Here is a 17,471-nt window from a genome sequence, read left to right on the forward strand (position 1 = left end):
ATCCAAGCATTTACATTGTGCTCATCACCTTGGTATTTAAGCGCCTGTAGTGTGAATGTCTTCATGTGTACACAGCGTGGGTGGAGAGCCTTTGTGACTACTATGGAGAAGATAAAGCAACATGGCTTGTTGAACTGCTTGTGTTTTGGCTCCCCAAGAGTTGTTTATGGGTCACTAGCATCTTTCCCGTTCAATGAAGTTACATGTAGCTAATTTATAAAAGAAAACAGCTCTACCCATAACTCCAGAAAGTGTTTTATTTAAAAGCATCATAGCACCATCTAGTTTAAGATGTCCAAATAAAATGCAGTAATTAAAAATCCAGTTTTGCTAGAGCAGTGGTTTCCAAAGTGGGATGCGCACACCCCAGGAGGTGCGCAAGAGGATCCTTCGGGGTGCGTGGCAGGAGCAGCGCTGCTTTGGCAGTTTGGGCGGCTTTTTTTTTTGGGCGCTTCGGCCGTTTGGAGGGGGTGAGTGCTCAAAATGTTTTACTGATGGGGTGCACGATCAAAGAAGTTTGGAGACCACTGTGCTAGAGCACCATATTCTTTAACTTTGCCTGTGATCATATTTATTATGGTTGTCCTTGCTAATCTTATTGAAAAATAACGCTCCTGTGAGTACAGATTGACACACGCCCGAATCAGTCCGTCATACTTTGATAGGGAAGAGCAGAAAGCAAGTCAGGCTAAGTACAAAGGCTCAATGCTGCTGGAATAGGAAACAGTTTTGGAAAAATTACTAGAAGAAAATGGAACCATAGCTGTAGACCTACCTCCTTAAGACCAACTCCTATTATGCAGAAAACCAAAAATGTGAATAGCTCCCTAGAAACAAAATTAAGCCAATACTGAATCTGGACACTTTTATAGTACAAATAAAAACATGAAAGACTTCTTATAAACATTTTGCTGTATTTTTCCTAATATCACTCAGCTAATTAGCCTAAAATATGGCCATTTACAGCCCCCTCTCCTATGGAAAGCACTGGTCAAAACAGTTGTTTTACAGAGTTATGTTCATTATTAAAAAAGGTAAAAACTCAAACGGACATTGAAAGCACTTATTATACAGTATCATGATGAGGTGGGTAAATTTTGTGTGTGCGCACACACAGAATAGCCTGACAGCTTTTTTATTCAGCCATTCAATAAAGCGCTATTTCCCAAAAAGATTCTTCACATACATTTAAAGATTATGGACCAAGCTGTGTGCTTGGTCTCATCATCTGGCTATGGCTTCCAATCTCTGGGATTCTCTATCACATCTACTTCTGGTTGACCATTAGGAGACAAGTACTGTGCAGTTCACTTGGCTAATGCACCCATGGGGTCCCATGCTGGCAAGACAATGGGTTCCTGCTGCATCACTGCTAAGATGTCTTCTGGCACATATTTCTTATCCACCACCACTTCGTACACATACTCTGAAAACCAGTCATCAGACATGATCAGGTAACCTGGAGATAAAACACAAAGTATGTTACTAAAAGAACATTAATGATACGGGGAGGCATGGATCTTATGCAAAATTGTATCACGTCTGACAACTTCATACTGTCAATCATAAATAGCAATCATATTTTCACAGCAACTTTCATGACAAATCTTGGAGACTTCAATTTTCTGTTTTTCGTTATTATGAACTATCTGGTTAAGTAGATTTTAGCTACAACAGAGACTTGGAGCAACAAACCTAAATAGAAATAAAGTTTGACAAGAGTGTCTTGGGCAGGAAATCCTGAAAACAGCTTTGCAAATACAGGCACCTTTGTGCAAGGAAGAGACCATCTGTACTGAACAAGAGGGTCTGAGCCAGAACAAAAGGATTTCTAATCTGGGCAACAAACAGCAGTCCTGGGGTATAGATCATCCTCATACAAAAGGCAGACCCTCTGAATAGGGGAGGCTCACTTTATAATCGCTCAGTCACGTGTTGCTGTTTTAAAGGACATCAAGAATATGCATATTTAGCTGAATTACAATACACTAGATACATTCCAGATTGCTTAGGCTAAACTTCAGACTGCTTTATCCATGCTTATTAACCACTCCAGTTATCTGGACTTCCTTGTCCAGAACTCCGTTTCAGGAGATGGAGAGAATGTGTGTGTCCATATTAGATGCTAATTTCTTCCCTCAAACACAAAGCCACTGAGACACCTTCTGGCTGAAATAAATCTTAAGGATAAACTGCACCTCATGTTTACACCGCTCCCACTCTATGAGACTCTGGCTGGGAATCTTAATGCAAGAGCCTTCTACCTGTATAAAGAAGAAAATCCCACATCTAAAAACATCTTGGCTTTCAGCATAATCCTGCTCTCTGAAACAAACAAATGATTTCAGACATTACACACCACCCCATTCCAGGGAATTCAGCATGAATTGAGAAAGTGCACTGTCAGGGAGAGGGAGGCTATATTTGATAGAAGACAGATGAAGCTTTGTGTAATAAAGTTCCTCATGTCCCTATAACAATATCACCACACAATCAAATGAAACAAGAAAATGCCCAAAGAATATGGACAATAAGTGCATCTATCTACACCATCTTGTTTCTAAAGCAAGAGATCAGATTGAATTCCCATAAATTAAAAAGCCTATCAATTGTAATGTGAGCTAGAAGCCGGTTTGGAGGTACTGCCAAGGGAAGCTGCCTTGATTGTTCTCTGTCTTCAGGATATGAGTTCTTGGGACACAAAAAACCTCACTCCTGACAGCCAACAAGTAATTGCACCCTGCGAGGATAATGAACTCCCTGCCTCTGTGGCTGTTGACATTCTGCATGTCGGAGCTGGACTGCACGGATTGGGATTGCAGCATCTGAACAAGGAGAAAGTGCCAAGTAAAACTTCAGAACATGCGAACAGGGATGGTCACTGTTGCTTGAGAAGGCCTGTAGCCAGGGTCACATAGAAAGCCATAATTTTCTTCATTAAATGGAATTATTCCCATGCTTCAAGGGAAACAATATATACACCCCATCTCCACATCCTGTCCAAACAGAACCCCAGGCCCGGCATTCCAGCTAAGAGGGATAAGTAGAGGATAGTGAGTTTTGATTGTATTTCAGGGCAGAAGGCAGCAGTGAAGCCCCTCTAGGCTCATCCACCCATCAGTCTAGTGTTTCTACTCTAGCCATGTCTGTTTATGAGAGAGAGAGAACAGATTCTGGCATAGTATCTTTGTGTTTGGACAAAAGGCTCACCAGGACCCAACAGATGACTGCCCAATAAGTACAGTAGGACATTTAGTTCTCAGGTACTACCCTAGCACAAAGCTGCTCCATGTTTCTCACATCTTCCCCCAAGAAAAGCCTAATGAAGGGAGCATTATTAGGAAGAGCCAAACAAGGTTGGTCCAGTGGTTCGGGCACTAGACTAGGACTTGGGAGACCCAGGCTAAAGTCCCTGCTCTGCCAGACTTCCTGTGTGAAAGTGGATAAGCCACTTAGCGCCTCTGTGCCTTAGTTCCCCATCTATACAATGGGCTAACAGGACTGCCATATCTCACAGGAGCGTGAGAATAAAAACAAAGGTTCCCAAGTGCTCAGACATTACAGTCAAGTTCCTAGGATAGAGAAAGAATGAGGCTGTAGTACAGATGCTAGGAATAAAAGGAGGAGAGGAGAGAGCCAAAAGGGATGACAAATTAACAACTGTTTACATGGCTGCTAGCTGGAGACGTACAGTAAGAAAGGCTTCTCTTCGTGCCAAAGTAGACTGAGACCCCGTCAAACAGATGGGATAACATGATTCAATGTTCACCTTTGGAGACCTCCTCCTTGGTTTTAAAAAGATGTCTGATTGGAGATGCTGGGTTCAGAGTTAACACTGTACTGATTCCCCAGAGTGAGCAGCGTTATTAAACTCATCTGCAAGGCTGATAAAGTGACCAATAAAACGTAGAATGGAAAGTTTTGCTGGAAGGAAATTTGTCTTATTCAAAAAAACCACAAAAAACAAAAAAACCCAACGCCATATTTGTCAGCAATTGCATTCGTTCCTTGGGAAAAACTAAAGGGATTCCAAGAAAAGAGTGTTACAAGAGAATCACGTAATTAGTAAATATTTAGGAGAGCTGACGTTCACTGTTCCACAGGCTTCCCTTTCCCCACTACAAGCACCCTAGTGATGGTTCTGCTCCCAGGTCATGCACACCTTATAGCAGATGTGTTTAAATTGCTCCCCACCTTCAGCAGCTACATAGTGTGAAGGCCCCAGCCCCTCTTTGATCCAGCCTTCACTTCCAGGATTAGGCAAGTCTAGGAAGACTGGTGGGCTGTTGGGTACCCCACCACACACCAGCTGTGTAAAGGGACCCAATTGGATAATATGGGTCCAAAGGAAGCGGTGCACATGGGGGAATGCCAGTAGTTTCTATATCCCACTATAACTTCAGCCTCCTCATGGCCTGAAAGCCGAATATCTGCTGTATTGTTTCAAGCGGTAGGTAGCCTTTGACGTCCTGCTCAAGAAACAGTGAAGTTGGGGACTGTTTTTATCCCAAACCTCCAACTGGGTCTCAAATGTTATGTGCCAAGTGTAATGTACTCCTTGGACTCTTCCCTAGTGATGGACCCTGGTGCTCTGTAATGGGTTTATCCATGTACAGCTTTACAGGGACATGCGGTGAGGTGGTGCTGCCCAAATCCTTCCTGAGACAGAGAAGATAGATACAAAGCTCGCTGCCAGGCTCACTCAGAGTGCTAGGGTATCAAAGTTCAAATCCCAAACTCCCTGGGCCAGCAGGGGCTGAATGCTGAGAAGGCACAGCTGGGGATGAAGCACCATGCTGCTCTCAAGTAATCTCTTATGGTCAATGCCCAAAGAAGAGCTGACAGGCTCTAGAGGAACATGTCTAGTTGCTCTCAGCTAAAGGGAAGGTTGTTGTGCCCCACAGATGAGAAAACTGTCCTAGGGTTTACCAGCTCGGTCTGATGGAACATTTACAAGTATAAGGAAATTTCCCAGACAACTCCCTGACCTAAAAAACAAACAGGCAATAGGCAAGACTAAAGAGAGTGCATCTTATGAAAGAGAGCAGATGAATGACAGTAACCCATTCCAAAGGATGTTGTGTTCACATGTATGCGGCGTGTGCACATGTTCATGTCAGGAACATGGAAACAGATTTACATCCCCTGTACAAAACAGTGCAACACTTTACAGTAAGACAACAACCTGTTTTGGAATTCTAAAAGGAACAGTTGAGCTCCTATGAAATACACCCAGAAGAACTCATTGATGCAAAAGTTCATGTTTGTAAGAAAGTGATATTTGAGGCAGTAAATGGGTGTTGCTGCTTATAAAAAAGCAGTTTAAGCTGCAATGCTGGCAGACAAGCTCCACAGAGTAAATCTTGAGCAACAGGAGTAATCTGGTTAGCTTTCAGCTTGTTATTTTTAAACTCTGAAAGTCTGAAGTGCTATACGTTGTCATCGTATGTCGTGACAGCAGTTATTGTTGGGTTGACTTTGGATTTTAATACTCTTGTGAAGGAAACAAATGGGGAGAGCCAGGAATAGCAGAGGCTCTTCCTACACAGACCTGTCCAGGTACCGCAGTCCTCCTCTGGGAGCTCCCACCAACATTCCAACCTGGTGTCCATTTGCACCGCTCCACCACACTTTAACCGTAACCCTTCTCCACTTAAAATGTGTACTCCTCATGAGTAATGGCTGCCTTTTGGGCTTAAATGGGTCTATACTACATGAAGGGTTTGAAATAAGGAAGTATGCCTTCTAAGCACTCAGACCACAAATTTATTTCACTTCAAAGCCACATTCAAACCTTCTTCTGGATAGGCAAAAGGCAAGTGCAAAGTTGCTAATAACTGACCTGAACGTGAACACCATTAACTCTACAGTAGTCTTATTCATCTTTTCCCTTATACTGTTCTACAAGCATTGTCCCCAAAGAATGCATATACTCAGCATGTTCAACTTTACATGATGTCTTTACACCACACTTTGGGACAGAAATGACTCATTACCTTAAGATATACCAGCAAAAGGAGCTAAGTCCCAATGAATTCCATGCTAAGTATTTGTAAAGGAGAACAAGTGGGGGCACTTCTAGGTTTTTTTCCTAGAAGCATTCCTCCACAACCAGATTAATGGCACCCAACATAACAAGCCAAGTACCTAGAGCCTCTCATAAAACAAATTTTCATGAACAACTGAGTGCCATTCACTAGACCCTACACTTTCCAGATATGGTCAATGACAGTGGTTGCTGTATTGGCTTGGATTCTGAACACAACCCATATCTTGTTAATGACCATGTGCTATGACATAAGCATACCAAAAAAAAAAGCTATAGAAAGTAATGCTTGCTAATCAAATACTAGATCTATTAGTTTGTGCATGGAAAGGAAGCTAGAGGGTCAATATTAACTCTTTGGTGTTGACAGTTTCTTTACATGATGCAATATTCCCAAGTGCATCTGTTCTAATGGATGGACCCCCACAGCTCGTCAACATTGTAAAATTGAGTGTTTCAGTCTAGTTTCACAGTCAATTTTCTATTAAGACTTCGATCGGATTTTTGTTGGAAAACATGAGTATTTTACTTTGAATTTAAATAGCTGTGTCAGGACAGACAAGCTGCTGCATATGAAGAAGCAGTAGCAAAACATAGGCACCTACCAGGAATATTTGAAATGTTAGTGAATTTTTCATGTAACCAGAAAGATTACATCAATAGCTTAAAATGTAAGGCCACATGGTGTTCTCTGAAATTAAACTCAAAGAACTGTCTGTTTTTGACTCCACAAGAATAAAATCAAAGAACTTGTTCTAAATATACTCTATTATGGGGTGAAAGACCCCCAGGCACACTGGGAATTTTCAGCCATGCCAAGGCTTGTGAGAGTGACTAGGCATTAATCCCCATCACAAAACCAGAATGCCTTTGATATAGTTATCTGCCTGTCAAGTCCCTGTCCAGGGAATGCTACAGCTCAAGACTGGGGAACCTGCAGGTCAGATTTTTAGCATAGCTTAATATGGACACAGAGTTGGAATAAAAAGCTTTGGCGATTAAGGTAGATGTCCACTGGTAGAGTTGCATTACCTTGCACAATATCTGCTCATAACAGTGACCGGAACCAGGCATAGGATCAGTCCCTCATTTCCAGAATAATAAATTTCACTAGACAAAAGTTAGCAAAAGAAAGAAACAGCATCTGAAATGAGTGCTGTAGACTTACCACATGAAAGCTAAATGTAACTTATGTCTCTGTAGAAGCATTATTATTTGAATAATATCAGCTGCAGCTTGGTGAGACCCTACAGATGAGACAACTCTGGTAAAGAGAGCTAGATTATAAGCAGGACGCTATAATCAGAAAGTCTCACCGTAAAACGTGCCAATTAAGTTAGATTGCATTAATCTTTCCTTCCTATTTAAAAAAGGATAAAGGATTTTTGAGATAAGCGTGTGCTAAGAGATTTCTTGGAAGTGACCAGTGCCTAATTTGGTCCTGCACAGCTGTTTCTAGCTTATCTATTGGCTCTCTTTAAAAGATTTCCTTTGCATAATCTCTGGAATTCTGGCTATTTCAGAACAAAAATGTTAGCTTATTTTCAGATGGGAGAATTACGTATTTTGCAGCAAAAGATAAACTACACAGAACAGCAAAGAGACCCTCTTCCTCCCAAACATAAACTTGTCAGACAGTAATGCTATACTTTTATTATTTTGCAAACGGTAATACATTTCAGACTGGATGGGCATTTGACAAACTAATCTAGACCAGGCCCATGCAGAAGGATTTGAGAACAAACCCCTTAACGTGGATCATCTTTGGTTATCAAACCTTATGAGTACTGGGTAGCACGCTGGTTTTTGTTGAAGTAGGGTTCGTTAGGAATATAGGGGAGCAGGCACTGGTTTGTTGCTATAAAGCTATTCATGTATTCTGGGCTGAATGCACTCGTTTGCCATTGTAGGTTGCACTTAAATGTTAGGCAGGTGACATTTATGGTTGTTTGGGGAGAGAAGGTATGGAGCACTTATGGGTGGAAGGGGGGGGGGGTGAAGAGACCATGGGCTTACTAAGAATGGCAGATTTCATTAACTGATCCAGAATTTGTACACCTTTGTTTTTCAATTAGTTATGACCGTATCTTTTTAAAAATAAGATTCTCTTATGGCTGGGCAAAAGCAATATTACTACAAATCAGTGTCCCCCTCACAATGGATGGACAACCCTTTGGTAACCAGTGTTTGCATCCCAATGTTCCCAAGCAATCCTAAAACACCACCACAATGTGGCATATGGTACTGGGAGGAGGAAGGGACGGAATTAGGAGGAAGCAAGACTTCATAAGAGCACATTTTGATTTCACAACTCTAGTGCTTGTGGTCCATGCTCTACTGTGTTAGCGAAGGTTTCAATGAGTGCAGGATTGCATGGCAGTAGGCACAAACTATCAAGGGAAGTGGTGGATTCTCTCTCTCGGTTTTCAAATCAAGACTGGATGCCTTTCTGTAAGATGTGTTTTAAAACACAAGTTATTGGGCTCAATACAGGGTTGCCTGGGTGAAATTTAAAGGCCTGTGCTATACAGTAGGTCAGACTAGATCTATGGTCCCTTCTGGCCTTAAGCTATGAATGTACAAGTAGGTTATTACAAAGCAATCATCTATTTAGCTAATTTTTTAAAAGAAATCTTTTAAGCCTTTTTAGCATCCTTTTCACAATTTTTTTTTAAGACTCCAACTACCGATCATAACTTTAAACTAGAACTAGGATTTACTTAGACATGAGCTGAACAAGCAACTTTTTAAAGAATACCTCTAATCTCGTGTGTATTGTATTGGTTGTCATGCTTCTTTGCCGTCAACTAGGAGAAGTAAACGGATAGGCAAACGTGCATATTTCCTGAAATTCCTCTTGGCAAGTCATACAGATGTTTGAGAGGTCCTGCCCTCTCCACAGCATATCAATATACTCAGCCATAGTTTGGCATCACTACAAAGGAAAACAAAACTGTCTACAGGAAACCACCAATAAACCACTCAGCCAAACTGAGTTTTATTGCTGCCTCAAATTCATCATAGTCATTCCAAGAAGTATTTATATAATGCAACAACAATTAGAAATCAATCAAGCTGGAGGGGAAGGAGCCAGTGATCTGTTGATTAAGAGAAATATTACTAGCACTTAAAATTTGTTTATACAAAATTTGGGCCACTGAGTTTGGTGGTAGAAGTCAGCCAACATCCATTCATAATATTTTTCATGTGGAGATTAAAAGATCTGCACTCTCAAATTGCTAAAATAGTTACAAGACAAGGCCAAGACATCCCTCTGATAAAGCAGACTGCGCACTTGTATTTATCCTCACATATGGGGTCTCAAAATGCTTTACAAACATTAAATGAGGCCTTGCAGTATGCAAGATCTCTCTTATCTATGGTCTACTGATGGGAAAACTGAAGTACAGAAATTAAGTGACTAGCCCAAATCACACAGTAAACCTGTAGCAGAGTCAGGAATAGAAGGTAGGTCTCTGGAACTCCTGGATTTGGTATAACCCCAAGACTACCCTTCTGAGGAAGTTCAATATAGTACGTCCTGTACAGTCCATGCTATCTAATCCCATCTCAGAGGCTCTGGGCAGCAGGCTCTTTTGAAGACAGGTCACAAACAAAGGAAAGAGCACAACTGGAATCTTCAGTCTCCATCTTTAATAAATTCCTGATTCTTGCTTCAGGGAGATGGCTGAGGAAGCCCACAATGCCCAGCCTAGCTACTCCTTCTCTTTCTGTGGCCTGCAGAGCGAACATATTGTAGGCATCTACTTGTCTGCTTATCTTCGGTAATTACACTGCCCCTTGCACCTCTTCTGTTGCCAGATTGCAGATATTGGCAGTAACTGCAGAAGGAGTTCCTTAATCTACCTTAAGCATCACCTTAGCCTGTGCCCTAGAGGACAGTGAACTCTAGTGTGAGTCAGCCTCCATGTTTCAGTCTGACAAGATTTTTCCAGTAAGACAGGATTTTACAGCGAGCTTGTAATTGGGATCTGTCCTGTGTAATCCCCACATTCTGAAAAATCAAATCTGAAACTTCAGTAAAAGTCAAAGCATATTTTTCTGCCCTACTTCAACTGATTCCATAAACAAGTACAGTTGGAATGGCAACCACCTAATCGCTCCTATGGGAAATAAATACGGACATTCATTGCCATTTCACGAGGCAGCATTCAGCCGAACAGGTAGCACACGATGCTACCAGGCAGGGATCCAAGTTCAGAATTATGCTTCTAAGCTAGTGGTTTTCAACATTTTTCTTCATTTGCAGACCCCTAAAAAAATTCAAATGAAGGAGCAGACCCCTTTGGAAATCTTAGACACAGTCTGCAAACCCCCCAGGGTCCACAGTTTGAAAACCATTGTTTTAAGCTCCTAGACCACTGGAGACTGAGGTAGACTATATTATTCTACAACTAACTCTATGGGACATGAGTTTTGAAGAAAACATGACTACACTAAGATTACTGCTCCTCGTTCTACAAGTATTATGGTGTAGGATCTCACTTGGTGCACACTTACTGCTGGTAATCTTTTGCCTCAACTGACATCTATGAAATGCCTACCACCACAAGGCCCTTTTCCCTTCCATATATGGAGTTCGGCAATGTAGTCATGTGACTGCTATGATTTATGTTACCTTTAATACCACGGTCTTCACCCCAGGAGTTCTCCACCTTCCATTTTTCAAATGATCCTTCTTGCCCATCCTGAACAAAAGATGAAAGTAAAACATGCATTCAGTGGAGAAATTCCTCAAAGTTTCTGACAGTCAGTGCTCCTACTTCTAAAATCATTGCCAACAGAACCACCAACCTGACACACAGATGTCTTTGATGCTCATGCTAAGGAAACTGGTAGGCAGACTCTCAGAACAATAAAAAGAACAGGAGTACTTGTGGCACCTTAGAGACTAACAAATGTATTAGAGCATAAGCTTTCGTGGGCTACTACCCACTTCTTCGGGCATCTATATGCATCCGAAGAAGTGGGCAGTAGCCCACGAAAGCGTATGCTCTAATAAATTTGTTAGTCTCTAAGGTGCCACAAGTACTCCTGTTCTTTTGGCGGATACAGTCTAACCCGGCTGCTACTTTGAAACTAGTCTATTCAAATCCTTTCCTAGTTAGAATCAGTGCACACAAGTCCACAAAGTAACATGTCACATGAAAGGTACTCAAGCTCCCTGGAGGCAGCATTCCATCCTATTGGAGGGTGTGTAATGTTTTTAGCTAATGAGGAACAGTGGATGTGCCCAAAGAGTCACTTTTTTAGAATCAGCAACAAACAAATAGGTAGTTTAATCTAATCAAGGCAGAAGAAAAATACTAAAGGGTTTTGCTATATTTTAACATCAAAAACCTCAGCCAAAAAGAGAACTCAAGCAAATTTGTTTGTCTTTTTCAGTGAATTAGCTCAAGCCATTTTATGTCTTAGATAAAAACACAAGATGTCTAACCTGTGTGACATTAACACTTGTGCCCTCCCCAAGCTCCATGACACTTCCCCTTCTCATAACAGGTATTGTCTGTCAATAGGAGAGGAAGTTATTTGGGTGAAGTACTTTTCCTGTTTGCATTCACAGCCTGAAAGGTCTCTTTCCATATACTGGCTCTTGAGGATTGCCGAGCAAGGGCAGCACTGCTGTAACTTACCTGGATACTATAGGGGCTGCTCATTGGGCTTTTTCCACCCTGATAACCCCACTTAACTTTCAGCCTTTCAATGGAGGCTTCCCCCGCACACACCACGACTCAGCTTTGGTCTCCCTGAAGACATTCTCTTCCAGAGGGGCGCCTATTAGCTGTTTCACCATAGTTTTTTTTTAGCCTCCCCAAAGTAGACTTTCACAGCCTTCATGGGGAACAGTTCCTGGTCAACATTAAAAAATGGAAGCCAGTTAGGGCCCCCAAGAAAGGCTGTAGACCACCACCACACAGAATCTCCTCAAATGTGGGTCACTAGGAGGCAGAGCTGAATTGTTTCAGCTAGTCTAAGTCCACACTGGCTTTCAGCATGTTTAATGACCAGTTAAAGCTTAATCAGTTCAAACCAAACCAGTTTAGTGCCAGACTAGCTGAAACAGTTCTGCTAGATCTCCTAGTGCCCCACAGTACACTGGTGAAATCTCCCTGGTTCAGCTCAAAAGCAGTGCGTTCTGGAACTGTTATTAGGGTATCGGTAACTAGGAGTCATTGCAACTGAAACAGTTTAGGACATGGCTTAAGAGAACAAGGGGCAAACATGAAACATTCATTAAGGCAAGTGTGGAACCATGAACTGTTTGTGCTTAAACTGGTTCAATGACAAAGCAGTTCTCTAGTGTAGTCAAGACGGCATTCCATTCCAAGCTTCATTAGCACTCTAGCATATATTCCACATTCTGAAAGAGTCTCGTCTGTTTTTACATCATTATCAAGCAAACAGAAGCACTGAGAAGATAACCCCCAGGTGCTTACTAAATAAGAAGATCCTTAATCCACAGGCTTCCCCATAGCAGCTCCCATGAAGAACTATTAATTCATTTCTCTCCCTTTCTTCTGGTATTCTGCCCTCTTCTGTGATGTTCATGATAATGTAGGGTTTACTCTGGTCTTTGGAAAAATCTGCCCCTTACCTGCCTTTATTACTGTAGTAACTGACATTTTATAGTTTTGGGATGAGGTTGGGGAAAACACACTTTAAAAGTAGACAAGAGTCCTTAAAATGAGATACTCGAGGTGTACCAAAAGCACTAAATTGAGTCCACTCATAAGCACTTTGACATGTAAATTGAACAAAAGTGTATAGCATGGTTTAGAAATACTGGCATGGATTAAATGTGCCTCTTTTGGAAATAAATTACATTGTAACATTGAAGAAAATCCCATTGCAATCAAAACCTTTTTACAAAACAGGTAAAAAAAAACTAATGCTTTGATGGATTTACAACTACCTTTGAAAGCTCCTTTAGATTAAAGTCAAGGTTTATATAAGGCAACATGTTCAGACAAATACTAAAATAATAGCTAGATTGTGTAAGAAAAATGCCTTCAAATTCTGGACATCCTCTAGAGTTAAAGAAGCACTACTTCCTTTAAGTGACCTCCTGGCTCTAGAGATACCCATCTCTCACATTCTTCTTCAAGACCCAAAGTAGATATAGTCTATGTATGGGAATGTGTTTTCCGTTTAGCAGATCTTCCTTACATTTGTCAAAGTTCTGGGTTTAGGCGGCAGTATAAGAGAGCCCATTCATTGATTCCAATAGCCAGATTGTGTATCAGAGTTTAACTTTTGCATACCAAAACCCTAAGAGGGTCAAAAATATGAGCTGCAGATCAAGGAAGCAGACCGCCAGGAAGGAATTTCTACTTATATAACTTTTGCTGTTCCAAACAAAAAAACCAACACCAAACAAACCACAGTTCAGTGTGAAAAGAAGCCAGATTGCAGCATGAGTCACTTTATATAAAAAATAACCACTTAAGGAATGAAAAGTTACTATACACATATACACAAACTTCACACCGATTACAAGTTTATATAAGAATTTCAAACAGCTATAAATGTATAAATCATTTTAAATCTCAAAATTTCAGAAATCAATAGAATATCCTTTAATCTTCACACAGGATTAGTTCTGTAATCTGACATTTGAAAAGCATGTGTAAATTGTAGAAGACCAGCGTGTAGAATACTATTGAATTTTGAAAAGTAGTTATAAGAAAAACTGAGGGCTCAACAATCCCATGTCACACCCTTGCATGAAGTCCTGACTCTCTGGGAAAGTTTTCAATAATATGTAAGCACTTCCTTCTCAGACCAAGTAATCTTGGTTTGGAAGAGATTACTTTTTCAAAGGAATCTTAAAAACTTTGACTTTGTGTTTTGATGTAGGGGGAAGTCTCCTCAATTTTTCCAGAAAACAAAAGCTGAAAATTAGAACGACTTCCAGGTATCCAAAGATACTGAATTTCACATGAGTCTCTCAGATGCCATTTCTCTGGTTTATTAGCATGCAGTACAGCTGTTGGCAATGTAAAAGTGCTAAGAGCTGTACTGCTGTTTGGGGATTTAGATTCTTCTCTCCGAGTAGTGGGTGTATCACAGAAGTCATGTGCTACTAATTTTGAGGGATTGTTAGTTATTTGAGTGCCTCCTGCAGGCTGTTCAAGCAAGTTTTAAAGTAGTACAATGCTTGGTGCTAGACCTAGGCTAGATTAAGTAGTGTGCTGTAGAGAGATGTGTGATCATCTTTGATTCCCTGGTCAGTAGGATAAATCAGAATTCACATACCATTTAAAGCCAGCCAAGCTATATTTTAAGTTCCTGGAAAATACAAGCCAAGTTTCTTTGCCCTTCTCAAAGAATTTCTGGGCACAAAAACCAAGCCACTGCCCTGTTGTCTAGGATTGCTCACTTGTTCGGAGAAACTAAAACTAGTAATTTGCCAACGAGTGACACAGGCGAATAAGACATCAGGCATCATGCGCAGGTGTGATGTCCTGCACATATGCTGCCCTTTAGCAGAACATGTACATTGTGAATGAACCCTGAGCATATAAACAAACTGCAGGAGAGTTCAAATACATCTGTACAAACAGCACAAGTGCTTGCGGAGATCTTACCTTCTCCGTGAAGGCAGTAAGGACCATGGCATGGGTCATCATTGATTCTCCAAAGATTAATCGTTCTGCTTTGTTCATGTTCTTGACGGAGACACCGAACACCAGCTCATGATCAAACCTACAAGTAAGCCATACAAAGGAGATGAAGACAGGAGGGAAGGAGGAATCAGTGGAACGTAACATCCAATGATGTATTGCACAGGGCTTTGACAGATGCTTAGCTCCTCTTCAAATCTCGAGTTAGAATAAATACTATATTGACCCTTTTGGCATTCCCCTTAGTGGAACGCCATCCACTAAGTACTAGGAAATTCAAGTAACTACACAAGACATTCAGAGGGGTGCTACATTCCCTTCCTTTTTGCCTTGCAAGAGGCACAGACAGGATATACTGCATTTAAGTCCATTTCTCTTCAGCTAAGAATATTTTACATTAACATTTCACATCAGTGAATTAGCAACTGAGCACATTTTCAGAGTATCAACATTTCATTTAGCAACAGAGGGTCCTGTGGCACCTTTGAGACTAACAGAAGTACTGGGAGCATAAGCTTTCGTGGGTAAGAACCTCACTTCTTCAGATGCAAGAAGTGCGTCTTGCATCTGAAGAAGTGAGGTTCTTACCCACGAAAGCTTATGCTCCCAGTACTTCTGTTAGTCTCAAAGGTGCCACAGGACCCTCTGTTGCTTTTTACAGATTCAGACTAACACGGCTACCCCTCTGATACTTAACATTTCATTTAACAGCCAAAAAAGAAGGGGATTTAACAACAGGAATAAAGAGCCAAATGCACACTTGTCTTACTCATTTTGGGTAAAAATCATTTTTTGGACAACATTTGTCACCTTAGCATTTTCGATTTGTAGCAAGATTGCCATGAACAGAGAGCCCAAAAAACAATTGTGTTTTAGATTTCCTGCACTTACACATTCAGGTCAATGATGCCCAGCTTGCTATGGAAGTATTTTCCAACATCGCAGCCGAACCACACAGCCTAAAAATAGGAGAAAATAGTCATGCCTGGGCCACATCCCAAGATAGCCTCTTACACTACGAAAGAAAAAAAAAAAATGTTGTGCCACTGATTGGAAGAAAACACAAACCTCGCCATCTTTAATAGAAGCTGCAGCCAGCTTCTTCAACAGATCAACAGGCTGGTTGTTGTAGAGTGTTTTCCTTCCTCCCACCAGGTTGCCCAGGTACGCTACCGTGTATAGCTTGTTGTACTGGTTCTGGGGTCGAGGATCATTCACTAGACAAATCTGCCATGAGTAAGAGGTCACTAGTTAAATTATAAATCAATTGAAGCCTCAAAACAAACAACTCTTGGTAGATCAGATTAGTTCTTCTGCTCTAGCTAGTTGACCATCCCAGCTTCAGCTGGAACATCAGCAGTTTATTGAATGCAATAGAAGACACGCTTTAAGCTGGTCCATGTATCCCTAAGTGCTGCACAGGAACCTCATTCTATTCTAATTATTATTTTATTATCAAGGCCCCCATGGCTAAGCCACTCAAGATCTTACAGCAGCATGAAAACATAATTAAAGTACAATTAATCCATAAAAAAATCATCCAAATTAACACAAAACCAAGCGAGGGGCGCAGTACAAATACAAAAAGGGACGTGGATGCAGAAAGGAAGAAGGGGGAATAAATTCAAGGCCAACTTTGACTCAATTGATAGCCTCACACATTCCCCATACCAATCCGTGTAAGAAGCCCTGCTTCAGCAACAGCACATAGTACTATACATTGAACATTAAAAGGGGCTCCAGAAACAGCAGGCATTGGTTGTATTCTCCAACCTTGTCTTCCATGTTGAAGAGGGGTTTGATGTGTTCCTGATAGAACTGCAGTGGTGTCATAGGGCCAATCTTGTGGTAGTTCTTCTCCTTATCTCGGAACTCCCAGGAGAAGGTCTCAGGAGGGTTCCCCAAACAGGTGTTCACTATTCTGAATACCTGCACAGGAAAGCAGATATGGGCATGAAAATTCACCCAAGCCTTTCATCATAGGCTATCGATTAAGCACCAAAATTCTGCAGCTGGGCCAGCTACAGAAATGCATTAGTCAATTGATATCTTCACATGGGGACCAGCTGCAGAATCAGACCCTTAATGTTTATCTTTAAAACATCTGAATAACCCTATGCTGGTCAGTTCCCCCCATCCAGTACTAAGAACCCTCACTCTGCAACTCCGCCGAACGTCAAATTAAAGGCCACAAAATCCAGAGCTTCCTCACCATGCTAGAAACACCACAGGTCCCTGCTCAAGCTTTTTGTCATTTTGCTCAGGCACGAATATATTCAATTCCAAGCTGTAGGAATATGGTAGCAGTGAAATACAATAAAAACGTATATGGCTCAGCTGAAACACTGTCCAATCCTTAACTCTAGCAACTCCATTGAAGCGCAGTGAAACCTTCCCCTAGATAGAAGCTGTGTTTAGACTGTGCAATGGAACCAAAAGCACTTACAGTCAAAGACCACAATAAGGACAACAGCTTTTGAGACAAAGTTGCCAGGCCAGCTGCCACCTTTCAGAAGACCCCTCCCTCCCCACTAGCATATATAAATATTGTTTGGGAAAGGGCTCTAATAATGTATGTCTTGTCTTATGGACACCATAATCCTTTCTCCTAGCATACATGCACAGAAACATTTTCGTTCTGATGGTACACCTCCATTAATCACTTTTCCTTCTGCAAGATGATTTGGATTTCTGCTCTCTTTGGAAATCCCCGAATAATCTTCTTGTCTGTTTTAATATATTTAACAATACCTAGATTTAGAGTTAAGTATAATTTAACT

General features: G+C 41.2%; 1 protein-coding gene across 2 annotated transcripts in view; it reads right to left on the reverse strand.

Moving 5' to 3' along the window:
- Positions 1-243: 243 nt before the first annotated feature.
- BLMH (bleomycin hydrolase) overlaps positions 244-17,471 on the reverse strand; it is a 30,358-nt gene continuing 13,130 nt past the window's right edge. Inside the window, exons 7-13 of one of the 2 annotated variants that reach the window (XR_010593776.1) lie at positions 16,465-16,620; positions 15,760-15,918; positions 15,583-15,650; positions 14,656-14,773; positions 10,686-10,755; positions 8,805-8,981; positions 244-1,459 (exon numbers count right to left, since the gene is read on the reverse strand). Coding sequence is in view for 1 of the 2 variants with exons in the window: in XM_005298226.4 (XP_005298283.1) it covers positions 1,308-1,459; positions 10,686-10,755; positions 14,656-14,773; positions 15,583-15,650; positions 15,760-15,918; positions 16,465-16,620 (723 nt within the window). In the remaining variant the exon portion in view is untranslated. The remainder of the gene's footprint in view (positions 1,460-8,804; positions 8,982-10,685; positions 10,756-14,655; positions 14,774-15,582; positions 15,651-15,759; positions 15,919-16,464; positions 16,621-17,471) is intronic. The other variant, XM_005298226.4, reaches the window with a different exon arrangement.

This window comes from Chrysemys picta, chromosome 19 (assembly GCF_011386835.1).
Source record: "Chrysemys picta bellii isolate R12L10 chromosome 19, ASM1138683v2, whole genome shotgun sequence".
Classification (NCBI taxonomy): Eukaryota; Metazoa; Chordata; order Testudines; family Emydidae; genus Chrysemys; species Chrysemys picta.